Genomic DNA, 11,258 nt, shown 5'->3' on the forward strand with positions numbered 1-11,258 from the left:
ACACCAATCAGCGCATCGCCTCTCACGTGACCAACAAGTGCCTGGTGTTGTGGGAGGCTGGTGGTTGTTTTTTTGTTCGCCGTCAGTCACGTGGCGCGTCACCTCACGGCTTGAACGGGAAGACGCGGAGTAAAGGAAAGGAGGGCGGCCGTGGGCGTGTGTGGAATGGCGTGATTCCTGTCCCACCCATTCCTTTCTTCCTGGTAGCGTACCTGCTCCGTCTTGCCTTCGCTGCTGCTGATGCTATTCGTAAGCCGACCATGGCCGACGACGCTGTTTGGGAAGCTGTGCCTGAAGGGCAGGAGGAGCCTTTGCTGGACCCCCGGACCCCCAGTTGGAGGTAGGCGGAGGGAGGCTGCGCTCCTTGACGGGGTCTCGCCTCGGAGTCAGGCCCCTGAAAGAAGAGCCGGTGTCGGATTGTCAGTCGCTGAGGGAAGGAAGGGCCGGGTGGTCCAGGCGAGGGCGGAAGTGTTGTTTTGTTGTTGTTTGGGGGTTAGTGCTTATATTCCTATACTGTTCTAATTAGCGCTAAAAGGTCAGTAGGCTTTGAACTTTAGAATCAAATATTAAGCTTCCAGATAAAAATGCGAAGCGTCACAACGAATATTGGTATTATGGCGCCTCCTTTTAAAAGGGCTCATTATTTATTTTATTCCGGTGGCATTTTTTTAGTTGAGCCTTTGAAAGGCTTTCATTATGCCCATTTACTGGTTTTTTAAAAATAATTGTATTTAAATACTGAAGTCATAGAGCAGGGGGTTGTCAACCTGGTCCCTACCGCCCACCAGGGCGTTTCGGGATTCTAGGTGGTTGATAGGGCACAAGCTGAATCCTCCTTCCATCGAGCACTGGTGGGCGGTAAGAAAATTTTAACATCAAGAAAGATGCATTAGTGGGCGGTAGGTAAAAAAAGGTTGACTACCCCTGTCACAGGGACGTGGGTGGCGCTGTGGGTTAAATCACAGAGCCTAGGACTTGCCGATCAGAAGGTCGGCGGTTCAAATCCACATGACGGGGTGAGCTCCCGTTGCTCGGTCCTTGCTCCTGCCAACCTAGCAGTTCGAAAGCACGTCAAAGTGCAAATAGATAAATAGGTACCGCTCCAGCGGGAAGGTAAACGGCGTTTCCATGCGCTGCTCTGGTTCTCCAGAAGCTGCTTAGTCATGCTGGCCACATGACCCGGAAGCTGTATGCCGGCTCCCTCGGCCAGTAAAGCGAGATGACCGCCGCAACCCCAAAGTCGGGCTCGACTGGACCTAATGGTCAGGCGTCCCTTTACCTTTACATTTACCTCTGTCATAGAGGGACTGCTCTGAGTGCTTATTATTCTTGAACAGATTGCTGTAAGTTAGACAAAAACAAGTGCCAAGAGTTGTTAATCTTTAATATTTTCATTTGTTACAGATCTGATGGTGTTATGGAAACCCTACAGCATTACAATAGCCGGTGGAGATCCATTCGGATAATGTATCTCACAATGTTCTTCAGCAGTGTTGGTTTGTAAAATGATGTACTTTGCAGCTCCAATTCGATGTCTGTATTGAATGTAAATTAAAATGTTTTATGGAAACTTTTTTAATGGAAATGTATTGTACAGTCGTACCTTGGTTCTCGAACGTCTTGGTACTCGGACGTTTTGGCTCCTGAATGCCGCAAACCCGGAAGTGAGTGTTCTGGCTTGCAAACATTTTTCAGAAGCCGAATATCCGACAGAGCTTCCGGTTGAGTGCAGGAAGCTTCTGCAGCCAATCGGAAGCCATGCCTTGGTTTTCAAACAGTTCCGGGAGTCGGAACGAACTCCCGGAACAGATTAAGTTCGACAACCAAGTTACGACTATACATGTTTTGGCCACAGTATGGAGCAAACGCCAAAATTTAGTTGGGTGGTATGCAACTAAGTAGGTTGCATTAAAATTAATGAATATTTCTATGTTATGTCCATTAATTTCAATAGGTCTACTGAGTAAAACAGCTGAATACCAACCAGTGTAAAGTGTAGACTGGTTCTCAGTGCACTCTTGTCTAATTTGGAGAAACTGAACTGCTGTTTATCCTGGGGTTTTTTTAAAGGTTAATGTTCAAGAAAATCTTCCTGCAATATTTTGCTTGCAGCTATAATTTGGTTTCCTCCCGTAAGCTGCTATAGTGGGATTCTTATGTGATAAAGCTGTAGGAAGACTCTTAATCCAAATATCAGTTTTTCCAAAGTCTAACTCAACTGGTTTCAGTTCAACCTGAATAACTGGCCATAAACTCTGATACCTTGTGCCTTAATTAAAGCATGTGACTTTGTTAGGGGAAGAAAGCTCTGTTGGATCATATATTTAAGGAGTGAGCCATAGATTTCTGATTGTTTAGTTGAACACATGCTACTAAAAAGCCAATAGGAATAAAACAGAAAAGGTAATATATGCCTCCATAAAATTATAAGGGAACAGGTTGTACTTTGATTTTTCTGTGGACTTTGAACATTTAGGGACACAATCCTTTTATTCAGACAGATATATGAAGAATGTTATGTAATGATTTAATAATAGAAGCATAACTTCAATTATTTACATTGCAGGCTTTTCTATTGTGATTATGTCAATATGGCCCTATCTTCAACAGGTAACCATGAGAGTTTGAATTAGTTATCTGTTTTGTACTTGACTATGAATGGGTTTCTTTGTTGTGATATTTGAAGTGGTTGTCTTAATCTGGGGTGATTTATGTCAATTTTGCAAATTCAGGCTGCTGAATCAAAAGAGGTTTAGTTTAAAACCCTGTTTTTCAAAATACTACTATTTAACATTCATTCACTGTTTTATGGCTCGTCTAAAGTGTGAAGAAAATGTAGTTGAATACTACCCATTGGTTATACCTTAGCATTGTAGCAGTGCTATTGAGAAAGCAGTTCATAATTATTTTCATAAATTGGGCATTAAGCAGGGTGGTTTTAAAAAGCATCTTCCAAATATAGTCCCTTATTAGTTCTACGGTGGGCTTGCTCACATTATTTTCTGTCACCTTGCAATGCATTATACCTTTCAACTGTCTCTTCAGTTTTAGCTAATGGATAAATTCAGTAATACGACAATACCTCAAAGTATTTATATTACCTTGGGAAATGTTGTGATGCTGTTTGTAAAACTCTTGCTGGGAACTGATGAATAAGATGTGCTTGTTTTTGAAGTTGCTTTTGTTGTTTCCATAGATAGATAAAACTGCAGATCCAAGTTTCCTGGGCTGGATTATTGCTTCATATAGCATTGGTCAGATGATAGCTTCCCCCTTCTTTGGCACATGGTCCAATTACAGACCAAGAAGAGAGCCTCTTGTAGTTTCAACTACCATTTCAGTGGCTGCTAACTTTCTTTATGCCTATGTCCATTTACCTACATCACACAACAAATACTACATGCTGGTTGCTCGAGCTCTGGTGGGGTTTGGCGCAGGTAATTGTAGAAACATTTACATGGAAGATTGACAGTTGTGTACTATTTAAGGCAGCTGTGCTGTTAGGTTAATCAGAATCAAACAGCTATGAAATCTATCTTGCTTCATAGCGCCACTTGCTACATCACCAGCAAGGTGTAATTCAGAAATTATGTAAATATATAATTTTCATTGTTGCTTCAAAATATAGACTCATGGTCTCCCAATTTTACCAGGTGAGTTGCCCGTAGTTCTCTGTGGCCTTGCATCTGAGTCAATGGTAGCCCAAAGGTGCAATATTTTAAAGTAGCTGACTCAGTAGTGATAGAGATCCACTGTGAAATCGGAGGGTCTGAAAGAGCTGCTATATAAGAGATTTGGCAAGAGTAAAAGCATGGGGAAGTTAGTGCAGTTTCCTCAGGAGCCTTTTACACATAAAGCTTCAAAAATGCTATGTAAGAAGCATGAGCTATTAACTCCTGTCTGCTAAAGAGTTCCAAGTTACTGAAAAGTTTTAACAGCTGGAATTAGATGGATACAGTTGTGAATAATCACTTCAGCGAAAAGGTGTCTCTGTAATCAGATGGCTTTCAATATCTGTGAATCTCTTTAAAATAAGACATGGCGGAAGAGGAATAAATGTAACATTTCTAGTAATTTAGGTAAACAAAATTCCTAATGTTTTATTTGTGTCAAGTAAACGTACTTCCTTCTGTTCATCTTTCTTTAGGAAATGTAGCAGTAGTTCGGTCATACATTGCTGGTGCCACCTCTCTTACCGAAAGAACTAGTGCCATGGCAAACACTAGTGCTTGTCAAGCAGTGGGTTTCATACTGGGACCAGGTACAACGTAGGTTGTATTTTCATTATTTTCAAATGAAACCTGATGTGTATGTGGAAACTTGGCATTCTGAATCAGAAAGACTTCAAATGTTACGTCAATCATTTGCATATGTATGTGTAAATTTAATTTTCCTGCTGTGTTAAAGTAAACTTTAGTTAAAACAGTATTTGGAAGAAAGTTGCAAGCTCAAATTCTAAGGTTGATACCAAGGGGTATGAAGATGGTTTATCATATGCTTTTAATGTACTGAAGCAGCAGGTTTGGGTAATAGTTCCTAATTTAGGGCTGGAAAAAATGGGGCCATTTCCACATCAGAAGCACTCTTGGGTTCCATGCACCTCAATATCTATGGTGCTTTTCATTTATGGTGACTACGTTGGGGGACAATGTTAGTAGTTCATCATGCTCTCTAACATCTATCTGGGGTGGGGAATCTATGGCCAAAGCACTGATGTTTCTGTGAGTAACTGGCCCTTCAAAGGAAAAGGGTTCCCTGTCCCTTGTCTACAGCTTAGTAAAGGGTACATTAAGCAGGCAAGTGAATCAGACCCTATTGAGCTTAGGGCTCAATAGGATTTTCTCCCATGTAAGCGTGTAGGATTGCAACATAAGGATAATGTTTCTATTATAAGAACACAGAATGTTTACGTTTAATAATTAGAATTTTCACAAGGATCTTTTATATATATATACATTATAGGCAGCATCAAAGTCATCATTTCAATCCATGGAATCCATATAATTTGAAGTTATTTATTTTGTTTTGTGGAATAAATTCACTGTTCTTATGAAATACTTTGGATTCCATGTTCAGAGCAAAACATCAATATTTGAACATGCTCTTAATGTTCTGTTTTAACTCTATTCTTTTTTTGGATTAGTTTTTCAGACCCTCTTTACGCTCATTGGAGAACAAGGAGTCACATGGAGAACCATTCATCTTCAGATAAACATGTACACCACACCAGCACTATTTGGAGCTCTCCTAGGAATCATCAACATTGTTTTGATATTTGCTATGTTTAGGTAAATAGAAACTGAGACTGTTCTAAGACACCAAGTGTTTATCCTTAATTTCTCTTTTGTGCAGGGTAAGGGTTTCTATGCATATGTGATTTTTAAATCTTTGTTCCTTTTTGGAACTTCTAGATTTTATTTTCTTCTTGGATCTAACAAGTGCGCAATCTGGATAAAGATATTTTGGCTCTATTTTAATTCCTTGATGTACACTATACAGTAGTGGCTTACTTTAGCAATGGCAAGTTCTTCCTGGCCTTTATAGGGAATAAATTATCTCTGTAACTTTGCGCAAATAATATGATTCATTTTCCATGCTAGTTTTTACCGACTGCTGGGAAGCTTTCACACTTTTCTCAAATTACTGTCATTTAGGGATTTATTTTCCCATTCTGAAAATTAGAAAAACCATCTCCATGATACAGAGTTGAAAGTGGAGGACTTGCCACTCAGAGTTTTGAAGTCCTAGAGCAATCAAGTCCAAACCGTATGCCAAATTCTTTGGAGTAGAAATGGAAGTTTAGTTTGGGGGTAATCTGAACTTCATTTTTTCCAGAATAAATTACTAAGGACTATACTTGTTATCTTCTAAGAGCATGGCTTCATTTTTCTGAGAAGGTGAAATTGAAATCTTGCTGGTGGAAATGAGGGATCATTTATTGTCATTTCATTATCAGGCTAACTGATGTTTGTCAGGCGTCAGCCTTCCAAAAACTAACAGGACAGTTGCAGATGGATTTACTTTATCGAAACACTTGATTCCAATAGCTAATGCAAATTACTCAGTTTTATGGCATTCAAAATTACTTCAGCGTGACCTAGAAAGTTACTGAACTGATGTTAACACAAAGGATTTTGAGGAATTGGGTTAGAAATGATAATAAAATGAAGTGGTCAAATATTCAAAACCACTTGGAACATAACATGATATTACAAGATTGGGTGTTGAAATGTATTGCTGTAGCTTGCAAAGCTTCCTCAGTGCATTAATTATTTTAATGAATAATTATTTTTAGAGAACATCATGTAGATGACATGGGAAGACCACAAAGCAGCATTAACTTTGAAACTGAAGGTAATATTTTTGTAGAAAACTTGAAATAAAATATTGAAGTACACTTTACAATATTAATAGAAAGAAATGGCTACTGTGAAACTTCACATACAAAGGGCACTATCCAATGAAGTAGTTCTGCTAGTACAAGGATTTGTAACTTCTATTCTTTGCTTAAACTATTATGAGAAACCATAGCTTCCTGTTACATTTCAGCTCTGAAACAATAGCTCAGTCTCTGGTTTAATATTCTAGATAGTAACCCAAGAGTAAACTCTAATTTTCCGGATGTAACAGAAAACATTTTCTGTTCTAGTTTGTAAGTGAAAAGGAGGAAAGGACTGCAGAGGCTTGCCTCATTTTGACTTAATAAACAATGGTTTATTAAACCAAGGTCATTATATCTGAACTGTGTAGCACTGTCCTATTATTACTTTTTTTTGTTTTGATACAGAAAACGAGCAGAGGAGTCAAGATAGTCAAGCAACCATTGACCATGTGGCTGTTGTATCAACAAACCTTCTTTTCCTTGTTGTCTTATTTGTTTTTGCAGTCTTTGAAACGTGAGTATACTTGATTCTCCAATATCTGTTTTTGTAGCAATACAGTAAGACCCAAAGTCATAGCAATAAGAAACACAGCTGTATTCCCATAAGCAGTTCATATTGGGAATCTCTCCTAATAACCCCAATATAAGAAGATCAAATTTGATAGTTGAGGATACACAACTGAAATTTCAGCTGGCACAGCATCTCTTCTCAGCCTTTTGGCTAAGGTCAAGTGTAGCACATTATACAGCACAATAAATATATGTAGCACTTATTATATAAGCAAAAATAAATCTGTCCCAGATCCAGCCTCCCATGGAGTTTACAGAAATTGGGAGAGGCAGAGAGAGGTACCACATACATGTTCAGGGAGAGACATTAAAGTTCCTCAAGGAAAAATGTGATAAATTATAAACCCATATTCCAATTTAATGTGTAGATATTGCTCTAGTTTTAAGGATGTGCTGATATGGGATTTAAAAAACAAGCTAGATCATAATGATAATACTTCATCTAAGCCAGTACAAATTCCAGTATGTTCACATCCAGACAATAATTCAGTGGTATATAAAAAGAAATTTTAGGTCTCTAAACATTTCAGTATCCAGACAGAAAAACACACATTCTTAATATTTGTTGCTCGTCCTCTCAGAACTTTCAAAAGGTGGTTGGTTTTTCTCAGCAGGTGTTTCTCACATCTTTAGCAATGTCTCGTAAAATGATGGTGATGACCTACTTCTTAGTTTCCTGCTTTACCACCTTACTGTAGTCAATCTGTTTGTTATCAAATATCTACATTTAATTATTGTATAGCTGAGAGATCGTTTAAGCCAGGGATCCACCATCCTTTTTGGACTAGTGGGCACATTTTGAATTTCGAAATGGCATTTATCATCATTGCAGTGCGGCTCAAAAACTCCTTTTATAAGTGAGGGAAATGGTGCACGAAACAGAGGAGTACAATAACCTTTATACATCAGTTCAAAGCAAAGCCTTAGCTATTCAGCTTGTTACATTTCACACAGCATAGCAACATACTTGGCTAAAGGCATTCAGCTGTTAAACTCTTCATCTTTCTCACCAACAGTTCTCTTTGCTAAGCATTCACTTCTACTAACAGCCCAACTAATAATTTATTTCAGTTCTTGCTTACATGGCTTCTTTTCACAAAATCCTCCTCTACATACTTTTGGCTTTCTCCATTTTCTAGAATCTTTCTCATAATTCCATAAGGGGCATCATACAGCACAAAGTCAGAGTACAGTCAAGTTGAGGCTTTCTCCATAATTGTATTTCTGTACTAGGAAACACTTAACCCATTGAATTTCAGCCTGCCATGCAACTGTTAAATGTAGGAGAACCCTATTTCCCCCTCAGTGCCAATCCTAGTCCAAAGCCTAGGGTGCCATCCTGTGCCTGCTTACTTAGGAGAAAGCCCCATTAAACACAGAGACTTATTTCTGAGTAGATAGGTGTTGCCTTGTACTGTAAGTTAACTATACAGTGAACTATTTTGTAGTAGTATTTGCAGAAAATATATTAAAGGGGCAACATGAACTGAGGTGAACCACCATAGGAAGATGCATTCTAGTTGCTTGGGGAAGGAAGGGCAAACTATGACAAGTCCAAGGGCTAAAAAAATAAGACAGAAGCAGAAACCTGTAACAAAGGAAGGGGAAACCAGCAGCTCTTTAGGACCCCCGAGATTCCTGTTGCCTGGTGTCCAAATAACTCACTTATCAATCACCGTAGGCACAATTTGAGAATACTAATTTGTTTTATTTTATTCTCTAGCATAGCCACACCATTGACAATGGATATGTATTCCTGGACCAGGAAAAAAGCAGTGTTTATCAATGGATTAATCCTTGGTGCAGTTGGCATTGAATCTGTCATTGTGTTTTTAGCAGTTAAAGTACTTTCCAAAAGGTAAGTTACTAAGTATGATAGCAACAAATTCTGAAATTAAAAGGTTTGATGAACTCTAGGTTGCAAATGATTGTCCATAAACCTTTCTAAACTAGTTGCTTGTAGCACTAGTAGCACCCTGATCCCCAGAGTGCACCTACTAACCTGTACCTGTATTGTTAAGAAAAGCAAACAGACTTTAGATTTGCTGCATCTTGCATTGTACACAGATTTGGTTTAGTTAGCCTAAGTATGAATATTGTAATCATAGTTTTCGTTATCTGACAGGACTGGTGAACGTGCTATACTTTATGGAGGCCTAGTGATTATCTTGGTTGGATTCTTTGTCTTACTGCCTTGGGGACATCAGTTACCTAATATCCAGTGGGAAGGTAAAAATATTAATATTAAACTTCTAAGCTTCCTGCTGAAAATCTGTATATGATACCTTGTATTTGCTTTTTCACAGACATAAAGAATAATTCTATTCCAAGAATGACTTTTGGTGAAAGCCTTGCCTCTCTCCGGACACTAGAATGGATGCTTCCATCCAGTAATACTACTGAAGCAACAGGATGTCCTATGTCACAGTCCTGGTGCCTCTATACTCCAGTCATCTATTTCGGCCAATATATCACTACTGTCATTCTACTAGGACTTGGTTATCCAGCCTGTAATGTCATGTCTTACACTTTATATTCAAAAATCATAGGACCAAAGCCCCAGGTAAGAATGATGTGTGTAGATAAGGTCTTTTCTACAAATAACAAAATTAATTTCTAATTTTGCTAGAAACTTTTGCAAGAGTGCCAGTAACCTTGCTGAACTTGGAATAATGTTTCATTGTCTTGATCAAAGAGTGTTTTCTTGCTGGAGGAGTTCTGTGCCATCACATGATGTGCCATCACCATAGAGCAGTGTGCACTTTGTTGTAGCCTAGTCAATCCAATTGTAGCAAGGGAGGTCTCAAGTTATATCCAACTAAACCATTGCATATGTGGGATGGAGCTCCTCATCCCACACATCCCTTACATCAACCCCAAATCTGCTCTCACTGCAACCAACCAGATGCCTGTGGGAAGCCCACAAGCAAAATCTGAGTGCAGCAGTGCTTTCCCCTCCTGCATTTCTCACCAGCAGGTATTCAGGCACATCCTGCCTCTGACAGTCTTATATGTCTGTCTGATAGAGAGAGAAACTACTCATCCTTCCCAAGTTTATTCTTTCTCCCATTTCTTCTGCACCCTTCACATCTTCCTGTGGTGTCTATGGGAAAGTGAGGCCTCAGGAGTGTCAAGACTATGCAACTCCAAGTGAAAGTGGAGAAAGTACCATATGCCACTCCCTTAGCAACACATGCTGCCAAGTTATGTGTGGCAGAGAAAGTGGCCTTGTTTACACAACATACTATGTAGCAGCAAGACAGGATATGTAGAAATTGAAGTTAAATGCCACATAAGTCTGTTTCCTGGCCACTTTAGAGGGGATATGCAAGGCCATGGGTTCACTTTTGGGCCCATTCCAGCTTATCTATCTAATGTTTGTATGCAAACATCTAGTTAAATTGTCTTTTTTAAACAGGTGGCCTAAAAGTCAAGTTTAATCAATTTGAGTTAGAAATAAGTTTTTTGATAAGAATGGCTTGTGTTTGAATGTTTCAGAAGTTTCGCATCAGCACTCAAAATTCTCTGATCTGTTCTAGGGTGTCTACATGGGCTGGTTGACTGCCTCTGGAAGTGCTGCACGTATACTTGGCCCAGTCTTTGTCAGTCAACTCTACACGTACTTGGGACCCCGCTGGGCATTCAGCTTGATATGTGGAATTGTTCTCCTCTCTCTCTTACTTTTGGAAATTGTGTACAAGAGACTTGTTGCATTTTCTGTCCTATATCAGAGACTTCAAGAGCAGACCTCCTAGCTGTGGGTAACTATTATTCAATCTTTTTTTTTTTTTTGTAGCCAGTGTGTCCTGTAGAAATGCTATGTTTTACTGCTGATAATTTATTGTCAGACATATCACTGGTACAGCACTGAACATGATAATGAAACTGTTTTGATGCATATAGTTCCAAAAGTTCACACAGTTCCTAATTCTACTTACTGTGGTAGTGTACTTCCTAAAATGCCTTGATTCTGTGAATCAGGTCTTATTAAAAGTGTTTTTCAAACACAACTTGAAAAAACTTTGTATTTAGGCACTTTTATAATTAGCTACCTCTTACAAATTTTAACGAGTGCTTTCTAACATGACTTAGCAGAAACTAATAAATGGTCTCACTTAAAAGTGTCTTATTGACAGTTCTTGTTTTATAATCGTACAGAATATTTTATACAAAGGAAATTGTTTCAGAGCATTTTTTGGGTTGGACAGAAGTACAGCCAAGGGACAACTGTCCAAGATGAGAAAGAAGAGTGTTGCACCCAAGGAGCAGGGTTTCACTGGCACAGAATCCTTCCACCTCTGTGACA

The 11,258-nt window shown here is 39.0% G+C and overlaps 1 protein-coding gene across 1 annotated transcript; it reads left to right on the forward strand.

The window, feature by feature from the left end:
- Positions 1 to 21: 21 nt before the first annotated feature.
- On the forward strand, positions 22 to 11,075 carry MFSD8 (major facilitator superfamily domain containing 8). Its single transcript, XM_053403434.1, has 12 exons — positions 22 to 340; positions 1,405 to 1,496; positions 2,567 to 2,610; positions 3,197 to 3,437; positions 4,148 to 4,261; positions 5,144 to 5,288; positions 6,296 to 6,354; positions 6,788 to 6,896; positions 8,676 to 8,810; positions 9,078 to 9,181; positions 9,259 to 9,515; positions 10,492 to 11,075. The coding sequence occupies exons 1-12, from the start codon at positions 261 to 263 to the stop codon at positions 10,705 to 10,707; spliced, it is 1,596 nt and encodes a 531-aa protein (XP_053259409.1). The 5' UTR covers positions 22 to 260; the 3' UTR covers positions 10,708 to 11,075.
- Positions 11,076 to 11,258: the final 183 nt, after the last annotated feature.

This window comes from Podarcis raffonei, chromosome 9 (assembly GCF_027172205.1).
Source record: "Podarcis raffonei isolate rPodRaf1 chromosome 9, rPodRaf1.pri, whole genome shotgun sequence".
Taxonomy (NCBI): domain Eukaryota; kingdom Metazoa; phylum Chordata; class Lepidosauria; order Squamata; family Lacertidae; genus Podarcis; species Podarcis raffonei.